A 17588-nucleotide genomic window follows, 5' to 3' on the forward strand; every position below is an offset into this window, starting at 1 on the left:
GGGCCTCCCCACCCTGACAGCCAGGAATTCCTTCCCAATCTCCCATCTATCCCTGCCCTCTGGCACTGGCAAGCCGTTCCCCCTTGTCCTGTCCCTCCGTTTCATTATCCAAAGTCCCTCTCCAGCTCTCCTGGAGCCCCTTTAGGCACTAGAAGGGGCTCTCAGGTCTCCTTAGAGCCTTCCCTTCTCCAGGTGAACCCCCCCCCGCTCTCTCTGCCTTAAGAATGATCTCGTGCATTGTTTTCTCCCCGTTTCTGTGACTGCCTTTGTGTCCCTCAGTCCCTCCCAGGATCCAGCGTGGCCCTCGAGTCCTGAAGGTGCAGGCCGGGCACCGTGTGGAGCTCCCCTGCAGTGCCCAGGGGGTCCCTGCCCCGTCGGTCACCTGGCTCAGGGGCAGGGCTGCCGTGCCCGTGGGCGGGGGGCAGTTCAGGCTGGGGCTGGACGGTGCCCTGGCCATCAGCAGTGCCCAGGCCCCCGACGCCGGCACCTACACGTGTGTGGCCAGCAACGCCGCCGGCACCGACACGGCCGAGCTCACCCTGCACGTGCAAGGTACTGTGCCCCTGCCTGGCCAGGTACTGTGCCCCTGCCTGGCCAGGTGCTGTGCTCCTGCCTGCCCAGGTACTGTGCTCCTACCTGCCCAGGTACTGTGCCCCTGCCTGGCCAGGTACTGTGCCCCTGCCTGGCCAGGTACTCTGCTCCTACCTGCCCAGGTACTGTGCCCCTGCCTGGCCAGGTACTGTGCCCCTGCCTGGCCAGGTGCTGTGCCCCTGCCTGGCCAGGTGCTGTGCCCCTGCCTGCCCAGGTACTGTGCCCCTGCCTGGCCAGGTACTGTGCCCCTGCCTGCCCAGGTACTGTGCCCCTGCCTGGCCAGGTGCTGTGCTCCTGCCTGCCCAGGTGCTGTGCTCCTGCCTGCCCAGGTACTCTGCTCCTGCCTGGCCAGGTACTCTGCTCCTGCCTGCCCAGGTGCTGTGCTCCTGCCTGCCCAGGTACTCTGCTCCTGCCTGGCCAGGTACTCTGCTCCTGCCTGCCCAGGTACTGTGCCCCTGCCTGCCCAGGTGCTGTGCTCCTGCCTGGCCAGGTACTCTGCTCCTGCCTGGCCAGGTACTCTGCTCCTGCCTGACCAGGTGCTGTGCTCCTGCCTGGCCAGCAGGGATCTGGTGCCAGTGCTCTCTGCTTGGTGTCTGGGAGGGCAGTGCTCTTCCTGCCGACTGTCACGTGAAGTAACATCCACATCTGTTTTTGGTGTTATGTCCTGATGTTAACTAAGGAAAATTAGAATAAGCAAATAGTCTTTGGAGAGTTTGCAGAAATGAGAAAAAAGAAACTCTCTCTCTCTATGTATTTAAATAACAAGATGGTGTTGCAATGGTGATGGGGTAACAGTGGTCAGTGTGCCAGTTTAAATCCATAGTGTAACTCCTCACCTGTCACGGGGTCACAGACATCAGTGGAGCGTGACTGACTTCTGCTGAGCAGGAACTATTTCTTCTTTGCAGTAGTCTAAAGGCAGTGTTCTGATCCCTTTGGATTAGAGGTGCTGAGAAACACTTTTTACGGACAACAAAGAACTCTCAGTAACTTTATGTAATTATAGATAATATTCTCTGTGTATTGTCAGCCTGCACACGAGTTCGAAATGAGACTCGAGAACAAAGGATGGCAGTAGCACCAATGTTTGGGGAAAAGCAGTTTCAGTAGTATTTTTCAGATTATTCAGAAACACTGCCTTCAAAATAAATATAGCAGGTTTTCAAGAGAACCATTTGCAGTCACATTTGAAAACCTCTTTGTATCGCTTGCTTCCTAAATATTCCCGTTGAAATAAGACTGCTTGTATGACACACATTCCAGTCAGTGTAAAGGGGGTTATTGGAGTCTGACCTCGTGTGGATGGGAGAAACTGAGTGATGTGTATTGCCAAACTGTATTTTTACATTTGAGAGCAGAGGCCAAGAAGTTTTTGGGGTCTGATTTTCTTTCAGAGTCTCCCAGTATCGAGGACCTGGACCCTCCATACAACAGTCCCTTCCAAGAGAGAGTGGCAAACCAGCGCGTGGCATTCCCGTGCCCTGCTAGAGGTGTGTGCCACTGCTCCCACTCCCAGAAGTATTTTTGCTGTTGACCTTTGAAAATTACTAAGTTCCTGTAAAAATGTCCAATCCACACAGTATTTTCCATATATACTTTATTTGGAAAAATTCAAGCTAATGGTAATTTAAATAACCACCGTGTGTGGAAGTGTTGTGGAAAGTCATTGCAAGCCAAAAGGATTTTATAATGTTTGGGACTAAGATTTTTCATGTTAAAAATCATCCTGTAGCAGTGGGGCTTCCTCTTGGAAGGACATGTGTTGTCCTTGCAGTAAGACTTCCAGCAAGCAGCAGGAACTGTGTGAACCTCTCTTGTTGTGAGCCGAGCGAGGCGTTTGTGGCAGTTTCCCCTTTGCCTCCTTAGGTGTTCCAAAGCCTGCCATCAGGTGGCTCCATAACGGGAGGGAGCTGACGGGCAGAGAGCCAGGCATTGCGGTGCTGGAGGACGGGACACTGCTGGTCATCGCTGCTGTCACCCCCTCGCACAGCGGGGACTACGTGTGTGTGGCCACCAACGAGGCTGGGAGCACTGAGAGGAAATACAGCCTCAAAGTGAACGGTACAGAACAAACACAACCCTTGGGAACTGCTTTGGAGGAATCTCTTTGATGTTACTGTTGGGAATTGCATGCCCAGGTCTGCCCATGTGCCGTTAAATGATAAAAGCTGATCCGACTACTTGCATTTCTATTATTCAGATGTTCTCTGTGGTTTTTTTCTGTTGTTTCTGTTCTCCATGACTTTAGGAACAAACCATCTTTGTTTTGCTCCAGGAGCCAGGTGCATCTCAGACTATTTATACTTGAAATCTTCAATGCAAATAACAAATGAAGACTTTTGTACTGTAGAGATTAAAGACTGGGGGATAGGTCTGCATTTCAGGTCTAAATATGAGAAAAGTTATTTATATGATTAAACATAGGATAGGAGAACTTTTGTTCCTGATATTCTTCTTCCAGAATCCTTATTAGAAAACAAAACCTCCATGGGTGGCCTTGAGGTATTGATTTGTACAGAGCACTTTTATTTCAGCCTTGTTCACTTCCCATGATAGTGCTGATGCCTTTGAGCAGGATTATTATATCCTTATCTTTATCCTGAGAAAAGCAGGAATTCCATCCTGTGCCAGCAGGACTTGTCAGTGGGTTGGGATTTTCTAATCCACCACATAAGGCCATTCTGTTTGCATCCATAGTGAGATAAATATTAGACAGGTGTTCTGGAACATGACTGGAAGCAGTGAAGAGGAAGGATGACTCTGGAATCTGCTTCCTTTGCTAACCAAATGTTGCTGAACAAGTAACAGGAGATTTTAAGATTAAATTTAAGGTTAAATAACATTAAGATTCAGTATTAAGATTAAAAATGTTGCTGGTTGTTCTGTTGGAGTGAATTTCCCTGGGAGTCCATTACTGGGCAAGAGAAGACTGTTTTTTGAGAAGAATAAGAAAAGACATAGGAAGATATGCCCAGAGGCAAAAGGCAAAAGGAAACATTGAGGAGGGAATGAAAAGGGTCTAAGAAATTTGGATTACGGTGGTCCTTGACAGAGGGGAGGAAGGAGAAAGTGGGAAATCATGACTTTGAGTTTTCTTGCAGTTCCTCCTGAAATTAGAGATCAAGAAAAGGTGACAAACACCTCTGTGGTTGTTCATCACCCTGTAAGTCTCTTCTGTGAAGTAACTGGTAACCCCTTCCCAGTCATCTCCTGGTATAAAGAAGATATCCAGGTATGTGTGATTACTGAAATTAGGCAGCCTCACTCAGTTTTGGGGGGACTTTGAAGTGCTTGGTGTGAAAACTGACTGAAGTAAATACATGCACCTGCCTTTATGTGCTTAGTAGTGCACTAAGAACACCTCCACAAAAAACCAGCTAAATATGGTTCATCCATGAATTCAATAAGTGAAAAGTAAGCTCTTTATTTTCAGGATTCCATTAGGAATTAGCCTTAATAATCTTCCAGTATTGCGGATGCCAGAGTCCTTCCAGAGGGGACCAACTATGCTATTTTCTTTATTTTGTGGGTGGAGAAATAAGAACTGTTGGAGGCTATTTGAATTCCTCAGGATTTATCCTCGAGTCCTCTGCTCCCAGTTGTAGCTGATAAGTCACAGTTTCAGACGAGGAGAGAGCCCTTTATGCACTCTGTGACTGCCCCTTGCTGATGGATGGAGGGTTTCTTTGGTTCCCCCCTTGCCTGCTGTGAGCTCCAAACCATATTGAACAGATTGCAGCAGTGCAGGGAATTAGTGCTGTAACTGAGAGGGGAAACAGATTATCCCTAAACCTAAAACTACCATTTTCTTATAAAAATCCAGCTGTGCTGTTTGGCTGATGTAACTTGGATCACATAAGGCTGATGTCTCGGGTTCTTTTAAGGTTGTGGAAAGCAGTGCTGTCCAGATTTTGCACAATGGGAAGATACTGAAGCTCCTGAAAGCTGCTACTGAGGACGCTGGGCAATATTCCTGCAAAGCCGTAAATGTGGCAGGAAGTTCTGAGAAGCTGTTTAACCTAGATATACTAGGTCAGTTCATGGTTTGGGGGTTGGTTTTTGTTTTGTTTGGGGTTTTTTTTGTAAGTTGGTGATTGGAAAAACAGTTGATATTTAAGCAGGCAGTAAATTTCAAGTCATTATAAATAGATTCTTCCACTCACTGTTCTTCCTTAATGTTTGTCTTTCTGAAGTTCCCCCGAGCATAATAGGTACTGATACCTCTGGGGAAGTTGCAGTCATCCTCAACCAGGAAATCAGCCTGGAATGCAGAGCCAAAGGCTTCCCTGTTCCTGACATTCACTGGTTCAAAGATGGCAAGTGAGTGTGTTACAGCCTTTGAGGTTTGTGTCTGGGTTGTTCCTGCCCTGGAACACGGGGGAGGAAGTGCACTGTACCTGCACACTCTGGTTTGACTACTTAGGGTTAAGTTGTCATCAGATAGAACTTGGGGTGGTGTGAGCTGGTGAGTCCTTTAATTAAAAGTTAACCTTCTGCTCATCTTTGTGAACTCTCCCCTGACTGGCACTTGCAGAACACATTTAGGATATTTTAAGCCAGACAATGCTTGAAGCATTTGATTATAAACTCCTCCATTTCTTTGAGTTTATTCCATGGTTATTCTATCTGGATTATTTTAAACATGTCATTAGTTAAAATGCAGTTTAGCTGACGTGTTTGACATTTTTCTAGCTAGTGCCTTGTGCACCTCTGCACATCTACATTAAAGGTTATATATGCATATATACATGCTTCCATTCCTCATCTCATCCTCCAGGAAAGCACACCAGGAGAAGGATTCTTAGTGGCTTAACTATTAGCTGAAAATCCAGCTGGGCTGTGTTTTTGGTGTTTAACAATATAGTTCAGTACAGACACAGATATCCTGCTGTGACAATTCCTTACTCTTTGGTGTGGATATATTGACACTTTCAACTAGTAGTTGACATTTTGTTATCAGCAAAGGGCTGGCATGACTAAGGATATTAGGAAAAAGAACTGAGGTCAAGCACAGGACTCTGGCTCTGATGCTGGCATCCTGGATGACCTGAGTAAAGTAATTTTTGTGGTTTGTTTTCTTCTAAAAACTAAGAATAGAGTTAATTATAATAGTTTGTCACTTGATGATGTTCCTTGTGCTTAATGCTCTTAATTTAGTGCTAAATTGTTCTCTGGAACGGGATAATTTCTGCCACTAAAGGACCTCTTCATCTTACTGTCAGTTTAAATTACTGCTGAAAGGATGGGGTCAGAGTTCTGGGAAGCAAAACACTCTCTTATTTCAGGCCCTTGTTTCTGGGAGATCCCAATGTTGAGCTTCTGGACAGAGATCAAGTTCTGCACATCAGGAGTGTTCGAAGGGGTGACAAGGGTCGTTACCAGTGCAGTGCCACCAACACTGCTGGCAAACAAGTCAAGGAGGTCAAGCTCATTGTCCACGGTGAGTTTACAGAATGCCTGGCCCTGGAACATCCTTGGATTTTACTCATAAGGTTTCTTTTTGGAATGGAGATGCTCAGATGCACACAAATTTTGCAGGATCAGATCCTTAATTTGTATTTGTCTGAGTAAATCCATTCAAAAAAGAAACTTTACTGAAACAAGCATAACTTAATATTCATCTGTTGACAAAGAGATCCTTTTTGAGCATTTATACATATGAAGTCAAGTATGGGTCCAGTCTTTGCAGACTTGGCCTTTAAGTGGTGGTTTTGTGCTTTTTATAATTTTCTAACTGTTGAGAGACAAAAATCTTGACAGGCTTTCTCAAATTCTGCTATTAATTAGTTTCAGCTGAATTTTGATCTGTCTTATGAAGAAGAAAATGAATTAGAAGATTTTTGTTTTAATATACTTGTGGACTTGTTTTCCTTTAGTTTTAGGAGTAAATTCACCCAGGAATAAGTTAAAGTTAGTGCAAAAGTATAAAGCAAAGTGCAAAACCAGTAAGAGTCAGACCTAAATAGTGTTTGAAGAAGAATATTCCAGATGACCTTCAGGTAGCGTGGTGGGACATTCCTGAAGTATGGAGCAGCCACAGCACACTGCCTGTACACCAGCCATGGGCAAGCCTGTGTCCAGCAGGAACAAAGGAAATGCTGGCACAACTTGCAGGTGATTGTGGCTGTTGGGAGATTGGAGGAATAAAAATTAGAGGAATAAAAAGGCCCCCAAGTAAAACTCTCACGGATGAGTAGATTTACTTCAGAGTCTTCAGGCAAGAGAGGTGAACTCGTGATAGTAGATTGGAACACCTCTTTACTTTTAAATTTCTCATTAATCCTGGCTGCACAAACAGAAGCCCACAGAGTAAGTGAGCAGCCTAGATGCTAATTCTTGCTCATTCTTACTTTGTTTTAGCAGTTCAGCCGTATTTTTGACTTTAATATTTTCCCAAAACACCATGTTAAAACCATTCCCCATTTCCGTGGATCCTCTGTCAGCATTTGCTGATAGAGAAGTGCATTTGCCTTTGATCTGGGTTTGTTTCAGCATGATTTATGGATTTAGGTTTTTTGGCAACAAAAAATGTTTAATTAGTAAAATGTTTCATTGTGGTTTGATAATCTGCAAGACCCATCTCAGGTGTAGATCTGTCCACGGACACTTTGCTTTACATCTCTGCAGTGGGGTTTTCAGTGACCACTATGGAAGTCAGTGGAATCTGTGGATGTGCTGAGCATTTTTGGCAGCACAGGAGTCAATGTGTCTGCCAGATGTGTCTGGTACTCTCAGCAGTCATAAATTTACTCGTTGCCAATTGCACTCTGTTTTTATTACTTCTATAGAGATTTACGGACTCTTTATATTGGCTGATTTACACCAGAGCTTGTTTGCTAGAAGAATCTGAGTCCTGCTGCCCAGTGAGCAAGGGAAATGACTGTGGGCCAAAAAGTTTCAAAAATAGGAGCATAAAGCAAGACTGTTAAGCTCATATTTAGTCTCAAAGTGACTTCATCCTCAGAAGTTTGGAGCCCTGAGCAGTTCCCGCTGCAGCTGTCGAGGCTCTTGGGTGTATCTGGTATTTTTAATGGCAGGTTCCTTGCTGGGAGGATGCACCTCCCCAGGGATACAGGGATTGCTCTTTCTTCACCCCTTGGAGACAGGGAAGAGGGGTGCCCAGATGCATTGCAGGATGCATGGAGGCCCTAACTTGGCACAGGTTGGAGCCTGGTGGCCCTTTTTGTTGTGTTCTCTTTGTGCTTTCTACCCTGTGTTGCCTTGGAGAGCTGTACAGGTGATATATCTCTTTTCCCAGTCAACCAGCAGTAGGACATGAAGGCACAGTCCCAAGCTGTGCCAGGGGAGGTTTAGGTTGGAATCAGGAAGAAGTTCTTCACAGAGAGAGGGATCAGACCTTGGAATGGGCTGCCCAGGGAGGGGGTGGAGTGCCCATCCCTGGAGGTGTTTGAGCAGAGCCTGGACATGGCATCAGTGCCATGGTCTGGGTGACAAGGTGGGGTTGGGTCGAAGGTTGGACTGGATGATCTCAGAGGTCTTTTCCACCCTCACTGATTCTGTGATTGTGATTCTGTGATCTACTCTGCTGGGGAAAAAAACCAACCAAAATACAGCAGGAAGGGTTGGAAGTCTGATTAAAATATTTTGTTCTTACAGCATTCTGATGTTTCATTTAAATCTGCACATCTTTGTGACCCAAGGCTTTAGTGCTGCTGTTTTGTCTTTTGAAACAGTCCCTCCCAGTATCAAAGGAGGGAACGTTACCACGGAGGTGTCGGCGCTGCTCAACAACCTCATCAGCCTGGAATGCGAGGCCAAGGGCACCCCTGTCCCCACCATCACCTGGTACAAGGATGGGCACCCCCTTCTCTCCAGCCCCCAGGCTCTGTACGTGGACAGGGGGCAGTTCCTGCAGATCCCTCGTGCCCGGGTGTCGGACTCTGGCAGGTACACGTGTCGTGTGAGCAGCGCGGCCGGTGCGGCAGAGAAGGTGTTCCACGTGGACGTGTACGGTGAGGGACAGCTCCTGGGCTGGGGGTTTGGGTTACAGCTGCACTGGGAGAGCTCTGCTGCCTCTGCAGCCTGGCAGGGACTGTGTTTGAAGGCTGGCCTCTCTGAGCAGGGCCATGGACAGGAGATTTAGACCCTTTGCTTTGTGGGACTCTCAAAAAGCTCTTTGGTTCATGGAATCCTGCAATGGTTTGGGTTGGAAGGCACCTTAAACATCCTGCAGTTCCACCCCCTGCCCTGGGCAGGGACACCTTCCACTAGCCCAGGTTGCTCCAAGCCCTATCCAACCTGGCCTTGGACACTTCCAAGGATCCAGGGGCAGCCACAGCTTCTCTGGGCAACCTGTGCCAGGGCCTCCCCACCCTGACAGCCAGGAACTCCTTCCCAATACCCCACCTAACCCTGCCCTCTGGCAGTTTAAAACCATCATCCCTTGTTCTATCCCTCCATGCCCTTGTCCAAAGTCCCTTCACCAGCCTTGGTACCACACTTTCTTCTGCTGCACTATTTCTTCTCCATGTATATGTTCTCGAATTCCCATCTGTATGCTGAACAATACTTACCTGCAATACCCGGTCTGTAGGGGATCTTTAGAATGCCCTCTTGAGTCCTTTGTATTTAGTTCTTCCCTCTCAAAGCCCTGCAGATCCTGTGTGGTCAATACTGAAGTAAGAAATTCTCTGTTTCCCTTTGCCTTGTCCCACCCCAGCAGCAAATTCTCCCATGAAATCCTGCGTGACAGAATGGCTTAGGGAGCCAAAGCGGGGGGAGGAACCAACCCATTTGCTCTTAATTCATTTTCTGGCTACAGAATTAATGGCTTGCAGTGTATTTTTTCCTTTTTCCAGTTCCTCCGGTGATCGAGGGCGATGCTGACACAGCCCAGAGCAGGCAGGTGGTTGCTGGGAATTCCCTGACTCTGGAGTGTAATGCTGCTGGCAACCCTCCCCCTCTCCTGACCTGGCTGAAGGATGGGGTTCCCGTGCAGGCCAGCGCCAGACTCCGTGTCCTGGCTGCTGGGAAGAGGCTGGAGATCCTCAACGCCGCCGAGGCCGACCGGGGCCACTACTGGTGTGTGGCCACAAGCATAGCTGGGGAACAAGAAATCAAGTATGAAGTTGAAATCTTAGGTGTGTGAGCAGCACAACTACTGATTTGTCACATTCCCATAAACCTAATATGGACAGATTCCAAAAACCCCCGTGTTTGTATTTTTGTTTGTGAAAGATCAGTTATCGGGCTCCATATTTAGTTGAACGTGAGCACTGTACAACTTTGCTGTCCAGGGTTACAGGACAGCTGGGAGGCTTTCAGGTTAGTTCTTGAAGGATTTTTTTTGCATGTGGTTGGTAAATATTATTCTCAGTAACCCCTAAAATTCTTCTAACTTGCCTTCATAGAAGAAAATCATAGATCCCCAAGAGTATCCATTAAAAATATCACTGAGTAGTGGCTTCTAGGAGAGGACATCTTTCTCTGAGTTGTGTTGTGCAAATTTTGAACCTTCTCTTGAAAAAATGCTTTTCCTTTTGTGTCCCTTGAATCTGTTACCACAGTTTGCATCTCAGCAGTCCCTGCTGACTGTCCTGAGGTAAAAGAATTGTACAAAAATGTGAACCACCTTCTCTTGACATGGCAGGAGTTATTTATGAGCTGTAATGAAGTTTGAATTGCTCTCTTGGAGAACACAGTATTGAATGCAGGAGAAGAGCACCCATTCTGCTGCTCCAGGTGTATCTCACTGGTCTGGGTCAGTGGAGGAGCTGTGAGGAGCTGTGTTGCAGTGCTTCCTTCCCAGAGAGGACGAGACAGGGTGAAGAAGGACCTGGAAAAGGTTCTTCTGCACCTTTGTTTTCTCCTTCTTCTGGCAGGGAGTGCTAAAAGGCCCCCCCATCCCCACCCATTCATAAGGTTGTTCTGACAGAGTCTGGGAAAACCAACCAAATGAGAAACAATAAAAAAAAAATGAGAAGAATGATTTGAAGCCGCAAAATATTACTGAGTAAATGTTTCCCTTCAGAGAGGAACTGAGGTTCCTAATGAATCAGTGTGTGTTTAACATTGCTATTTGAGAGAGACTGTCATGATATTTCTGATACTTAAATGTTTCTGTTTGTGGATTTTCTCTTTCACAGTCCCACCATTTGTGGAAGGTGGGGGTGAGCTCTTTGACTACATTGTGATTCTCCACAGCCCTTTGGAGCTGGATTGTACAGCAACAGGGACACCCTCACCAACTATCACGTAAGGGCACTTGTGTGACAGTAGAAAATAAATAAATCTGCTGCTTGGTTAGGGGAGTGTGGAACTGAGCTTTATGAGCCCCCTGTGTTGTTTGGTGATGGTTAATGAGCAGAGGACAAACTCCTGGCTCCACTGAAGACAGCACTCACTGGGCAGCATCAGAATTTTATTTTAAATGAGTTTGGTTTGTTGTGCCAGTGTCCACGTTCTGGAGATGGGCATAGACAACAAGAGCAGCCAAAACTCTCATTCCTGTGCTAATGCAACTGAGCACTTCTGTTCTGCCACCTGGGGTTACTTTTGCTGTGGAGATTTCTCTCTGCCTCTGATGGTACCTGCTGTCACCTTTCTGATGTCTTCTTTAGTGCCTGTTCCCCAATACTCCCTTCTGATAAACCATTTTGGTCCATGGCACTCAGGAAAGTGGAATATGACATCTCCAAACTTCCCTGGAAATGCAAATTGAGTTACTGAGCTGTTCTGTTTAATGGAGTTGTGCATGTTTCAGGAGTGTTGTAGATCTTTCTTTCACAGAGAGCTGAGACTGAACTTTCTCTTTGACAGGTGGTTGAAAGATGGTCATCCAGTTGAAGAGGGAGCTGGGCACAAGATCTTATTAAAGGGACAGAAACTTGTCATCTCTCAAGCTGAAGTGTCAGACACCGGCCACTATAAATGTGTGGCTGCAAATAAGGCAGGAGAACATGGGAAGGAATTTGATGTTACAGTGCATGGTAGGTTACTCAAGGGGGAAAGCAGCAGACTGCTTTTCTTTTTAAATTGCTGGCAAGAAGGTGCTCAGATCTCCTGTAAATGCTTATTTGTATTAGTGGGTTGAAAAATTGTAGATGAGATAAGCTGAAGTAGAATCATAGAATAGTTAGGGTTGGAGGAGACCTTAAAGTCCATCTCATCCCAACCCCCTGCCGTGGGCAGGGACACCTTCCACTAGAGCAGGTTGTCCTGATCTAGGGGTAGAAATAGAACTGCACTCAGCTGTGGGGTATTGTTTCTATATCTTTAAATGTACATGTTCAAATGACACTTCGTTTTTGTTTCTGGTACTTCTTGCAGTTCCTCCAACCATCAAATCAACTGGGCCTTCCGAGAGAGCTGTTGTGATCCACAAGCCTGTGACACTGCAGTGCATAGCCAGTGGCATTCCCAGCCCTTCCATAACCTGGTTAAAAGATGGACAGCCAGTAAACACAGCCAGAGGAAACCTCAGAGTAAGCATGACTCTTTTGTGGGATCCAAACCATGACAGATAGTTACAATGAATGATACAGGTCAGTGCGTCTTTTCCTGTTGCTTCCCTCGTGCTGTGATATAAAGATGCTGAAGATCCATCCTGGAGAACGAGGGGCTTTTTGCCTGCCCAGGGTGGTATCTCTGGTTATAGCAGTGTTTAGTAGACTGAATCCCATTAGACAGCTCATATCAGAGGAGTCCAGGGCTGGAAATTCAGCATGTGGCTCCTTCCAGTGCTACTTGAACCTTTTGAGGTGTGGCTGTCTGCTGATTGTGAGGTGGGCTCTGCCCACTTGTCCCTGTGAGGAGGCATTAAGATGAGCTGTTCTAAAATTGCTGCCATTGCAGCAGCTACCTGTAATTCCCTTCTGATGGTGACATCCTGCCTTTCCATGAAGAGCCCTTCCCAGTGGTTCCATGCTCCAGGGGTTTGGTTGCTTGCAATGGCTTTGATTTACTGTGGGCTGGAGCAGCTTTTGACATCCTGACTGCAGCCTCCTCTGCCCTTTGCATGCCTGCCCTGCTGCCATATGGGTCTCCTTACACTTGTACAGCTCATAATGCTGATGTCCCAGGATTACTGAAGCATCTGAACTCCCAGACACCCCTTCCCTGGGTTAGAGGGAAACCGCTCCCGGCGGTGTTCCGTGTCAGCGTGTGCTCTGCCCTGGGCCATCGTGTCCATGTGCTCTGTTTTTGGTACAGCTGGAGTCCTCAGGCCGTGCTCTGCAGGTGGGCAGGGCCCTGCCCCAGGATGCTGCCCACTACACCTGCGTGGCCACCAACGCAGCCGGAGAGGCCCAGCAGCACGTCCGGCTCCACGTGCACGGTAACGTCTCCGCTCTCGGCAGCTCCTCTGTGTGCCCTCTGCTCTGGCTTTTGTGCTGTCTCTGCACATCCCCCCTTCAGTTTGCTTTTTTTGTCCCACTCCATTAGTAAGGAGTGAGGCCAAAAACTCTTCTTCTTAAGATCTGGCCTCTCTCCTGTGGTACCAAGGACCCAGAAATAAATGAATTAATTCCCTTTCCAGGTAATTGCTGTTCAGAGGTCTCCCAAAAAGCCAAACACGTTGCCACTAACTCACCCCTCAGAATGGTACCTGTTTCTGAGTCAGTATATGATATACCACCATTGACATCATTAATTTCATCCAAATTGTCTGTGGATATTGGTATTCCCTGTGACCCTGCAATGGGAAATTTTTACAGGAATGACTTTTATGAGAAAGAAACATTCTGTTGTGAGGGGATTTTTCAGCCTGATTAAAGGGAACTGTCTTTTGCAGCTAACAATAGTATAAAAGGAGTCGGGGAAACTTGAGAAGCAGTTGTTTGCATGTGAGTTTAATAAATGCTCTCACCATGATTTATGTATGTTTGGCTCAGAAATCGGCTTTTGCATTCTTGATGTGATCCAATCCTCAAAGGAGGTGTGGGAATCCTCAGGAGGTGTAGGAATGGACCATGGCAAAATGCTCACAGAGTATCATTATGTTGACTCTTATTGCCAAACCGACTCAGTATCTGGAAAATGTTCAACTGAAATGGGGAGAAGCTGCAGAGTCTCCATGGACGAGACTTAGAAAGAGAAGCCACACTCATCTTATACTGTGATAATTGCATCACAGCTAATTTGAGTGTCAGCCCCATGTCAGAGATGACTCTTTTTGCTGTCTTCATGTTCAAAGTGTCATTATCTGGTGTTTCTGACGTGGTGCAGATTTCTAAACGTTAGTAAGGTAAAGCTGTGTCAACAGTCAGTTGAAGTGGGATGTTCCTGCCACAATAAAGAATTGCTGTTCTGTGTTGTGCACCCATTCCTTGCAACTCTGTTTTAAAGTCCCAATTTCACGAAAAAAATTAGAAGTAACAAAAATAACATTTTATTCCTCTTACCACTAATGTGGTTATATAGTTAGAGAATATCCCCTTTTCAAAGATGAGCTTCTTGGAGAAATTCCTCGGTCATCCAGCAGCTGAAGGTTGTGCAACTCATAGCCCAGAGTTCGTCCAAGGGCAGATGACTTTGTGGTTGGATGCTGTGCTGGCTGGGTGGCTGAATTAATGCAAACCTGCTGCCTTTGTCTTTCCCCAGAACCACCTAGTCTGGAAGATGCGGGAAAGATGTTAAATGAAACAGTGGTGGTGAACAACCCAATCCATCTTGAATGCAAAGCTTCTGGGAACCCTCTGCCAGGTATCCACGTGCACCTTGGGGAACATCTGGAATCACCTTTAAACACATCCCCTTTTATCTCCTGCCAGCCAAATATTTGACAGTGTAGAGCAGACCTAAAGTACCTGGTGCATTGAGCATGTCAGGTGTGGGCATATCTAGGACCTTTTTTAGAGTGTGTTTTTGCTCCCACCTTCTTCTGATAAGATATAAAAATACCATGTTACTGTGAGAACAATTTTCTATATTAATTGTTGTACAGCAAAACTGGAGGAATAGTTACTAAGAGCTTATCTAATATAGCAATTTATTCTCGTGCTGATGACAGCAACATTTTCAGAAGAAAGGTGTTATTACATTTCAGGTGAACATCCGGATTCACCTTTTCTGCCTTTTTGAGAATTAATTCACAGCAAAGTATTGTTTTCTATAATAATTTATACTTGTATAAGACACAGGTTAAAAATACTGAGGGTGTAAGTAAAATGTAAAAACATCAGGATTTCATATCCGTTTTACACTCTCTTTAATTTCTTCTCCTCCTTTTTCTCTCCAAATTGACAATTATTTTAGAACAAACAATTAAAATGATGGATTTCAGATGATTTATGCAATAAGAACAGTTTGGTCACCTCTGGTATGATGTGATGCCACGTCATAGTGTCAAGAAATAACATTAGCAAAGAAAAGTGATAGCACACCATTCCACTGAAAAAGAGAGGAGCCCTGTACAGTCTTGTTTATCAGTGAGACCAGAACACTTTGTGAATGCAGTTCTTTCCCCAAATAAACTTGTGTATTACAGATAATCAATAAGTGGTAATTTCATCTACTGAGTGGTGGTACCATAAATCCTACATGGCTCATTCTCCTGATGGCTGGTGCCATCTTTTGGCTGAGATGCAAAATCCTCAGATGTTGCTGGTTATAGAGTTCCTGTAAAACTTTCTTTTGGAGCAGCACCGGATTCCTGCTCTTTATTTTAACTTTTTTTTTCAGCCTGCCAACTGAACTTTGATTTGGTTGCTTACATGTTGGTTCTTTGTCCCAGGTGGTTGAGTTTAATGTAGGGATAGTTTAGGATAAAAGGTGAAAAAATGATACATATTGTAGAATGGCAGGGCGGTTTGGGCTTGAAGGGACCTTAAAGCTCATCTTATTCCACCCCCTGCCATTGGGCAGGGACACCTTCATATTATTGTGTGTTTTTAAACAGCTGCTCGTGACCTCGGTATGAGATGAGTAAGTTTGGTTTGTGAGATAAAATGTCCTGAAGGTAAAAAATGTCCTTAAATATATGATGTGTGTAGATGATAGTGTCGAGAGTGCTGTTGAATTCTGGGGGGGGGATTGTCAGTATTTTGCACAAATGTTACCCATTTCCTCATTTCGAGTTGCTTTTCATTGTTGTTAACGCTGATTACTGGTGATAGGGCATCGTAAGGGTCGGTGTGTGACTGGAAGGCCGCAGCCCCTCTGCCCCCCTCACGGGTGTCGTGTCCCTTCCCCGCAGCCATCTCGTGGTTCAAGGACGGCCGCGCGCTGGCCGTGGGCGCCGTGAGGGGCCGCGGCCGGGCCCTGCTCATCGAGGCCGCGCAACTCTCGGACGCGGGGCTGTACCGGTGCCTGGCTGCCAACACTGCGGGCACGGCCGAGCTGCTCTACAGCCTGCAGGTCCACGGTGAGTGAGAGCCGGGCAGCGCCGCGTCCTACCCTGGGAACAGCCCGTGCACAGCATCCAGTGCGCCCATTCCCCCCGCGCTGCCAAGGCCGGCCGGAACCCACAGCCCCCAGTGCCACGGCCACGGGGCTTTGGGATCCCTCCACCTCCGCCCTGGGCAGCTCTGCCAGTGCCTGACCGCCCTTCCTGAGAAGGTGTTTGTCCTGCTGTCGGACCTAAACCTCCCTGGCACAGCTTGAGGCCGTTTGCTCTCGCCGTGTGTCGTGACATGTAGGAATAACACGTACACGCGCTGCCTTCGGTCTCCTCAAGCTTCAGGTCTGCTCAGCAGACTTGGTGTCAGTCATCCCATCATCCCATCATCATGGAATGGTTTGGGTGGGAATGGACCTTAAAGCCTGTCCTGTTCCACCCTCTGCCCTGGGCAGGGACACCTCCCACTAGCCCAGGTTGCTCCAGGTAGCCTGGCCTTGGACACTTCCAGGGATCCAGGGGCAGCCACAGCTTCTCTGGGCAACCTGTGCCAGGGCCTCCCCACCCTCACAGGAAAGAATCCCGTCCCAGTATCCCATCTGCCCTCTGGCAGTGGGAAGCCGTTCCCCCTTGTCCTGTCATTCCATGTTCTTCACTCTTTTTTTTAATCAGTGACATTAGAAATAGGTGTTTTGAGCTAGGAAAATGTGCAAAGGGAAGGCATTTCTAGGAAGATTTGTGGAAGAGGTCTTTTATTTAAGGGACCACTTCAGCAATTTGTAGGGCCTGGCAATGGCCGGGGTTTGTTGTAGATGACTTTGAAGCTCACAGTAGATAAAGGACACAGATGAAATGCTTTTTCATAATCCAAGAGCTTTAAAGAAAAATGTACTGTGTCTAAGAAGATGAAGTGAAAGTGTTGTGGGTGTTTGCAGACATGAGACACCTGAGCAAAAGCCAAATTGGAGCTTTTCCACTGTTTTCAGTGGGTTTTGGATGTGGCCATAATCCAAATTCTTATCTTTGATACATGCATATGCCTGTAGCTGATTTTCTGTCAGAGTCTTCCATGCAGAACTGTGGCCCAAATTTGGCACAGTGTCCCCAGCTAAGATGCATGCAGAGTATCTAGTTCCTATTAATGTTAATTAATGAGTTGGGCAGTGCATTTCCATTGAATTAATGACCATCAGGGGAGAAACTGATGGCTCAAGGCATGGTCAAAGGCAATTAACCCCACCCAGTGATTAATTCCCAGAAATACTTAGAACTGAGCTCATAATTCTAGTTAAATGAAGAATAACCCACAGTGTCTGCGTGTCTTTTGATGGGTGGCAGAATTTCAGTGGATATGTCCAGAGTTTTCTGGGGAACTAATACTTTCTGACTAAGGCACAGAATTCTAGAACACAGTCTGTGCAGTTGCAGGCAGAACTAATTGCATCAAAGGAAGCCCAAACTGCTGTCCATGAACCTACTTAACTGAGCTTGTGTCCTGCCAGGCTCACACGTGGGGAGCTGCTGGAATTTACCATCACAGGGTTGTCATCCAGTTTAGTTGGAATTTATGAGTTTGAGAAGAGGAAGCTTGAGTTTTTTCCCTCTTCCTAGTGGAAGCAATGACTACTTGAAGGAGAACAGACTCAGAAATGCCAAGAAAGTTGGGCTGCATTTACAGAAAGGCTGCTCTGGATTTCCATGT

General features: G+C 46.5%; 1 protein-coding gene across 1 annotated transcript in view; it reads left to right on the plus strand.

Annotated features, from left to right (window-relative positions):
• HMCN1 (hemicentin 1) overlaps positions 1–17588 on the plus strand; it is a 161660-nt gene that overhangs the window by 68598 nt on the left and 75474 nt on the right. The window contains exons 24-38 of the mRNA XM_027723459.2: positions 280–552; positions 1986–2081; positions 2458–2652; positions 3693–3823; positions 4476–4623; positions 4785–4911; positions 5877–6031; positions 8286–8564; positions 9411–9692; positions 10698–10806; positions 11371–11540; positions 11881–12035; positions 12763–12886; positions 14152–14253; positions 15746–15913. Of these exons, the coding sequence (XP_027579260.2) occupies positions 280–552; positions 1986–2081; positions 2458–2652; positions 3693–3823; positions 4476–4623; positions 4785–4911; positions 5877–6031; positions 8286–8564; positions 9411–9692; positions 10698–10806; positions 11371–11540; positions 11881–12035; positions 12763–12886; positions 14152–14253; positions 15746–15913 (2514 nt within the window). The remainder of the gene's footprint in view (positions 1–279; positions 553–1985; positions 2082–2457; positions 2653–3692; positions 3824–4475; positions 4624–4784; positions 4912–5876; positions 6032–8285; positions 8565–9410; positions 9693–10697; positions 10807–11370; positions 11541–11880; positions 12036–12762; positions 12887–14151; positions 14254–15745; positions 15914–17588) is intronic.

The sequence above is a fragment of the Pipra filicauda genome, unplaced genomic scaffold, assembly GCF_003945595.2.
Source record: "Pipra filicauda isolate LSUMZ 115617 unplaced genomic scaffold, ASM394559v2 scaffold185_size1782982_pilon, whole genome shotgun sequence".
NCBI classification, from domain to species: domain Eukaryota; kingdom Metazoa; phylum Chordata; class Aves; order Passeriformes; family Pipridae; genus Pipra; species Pipra filicauda.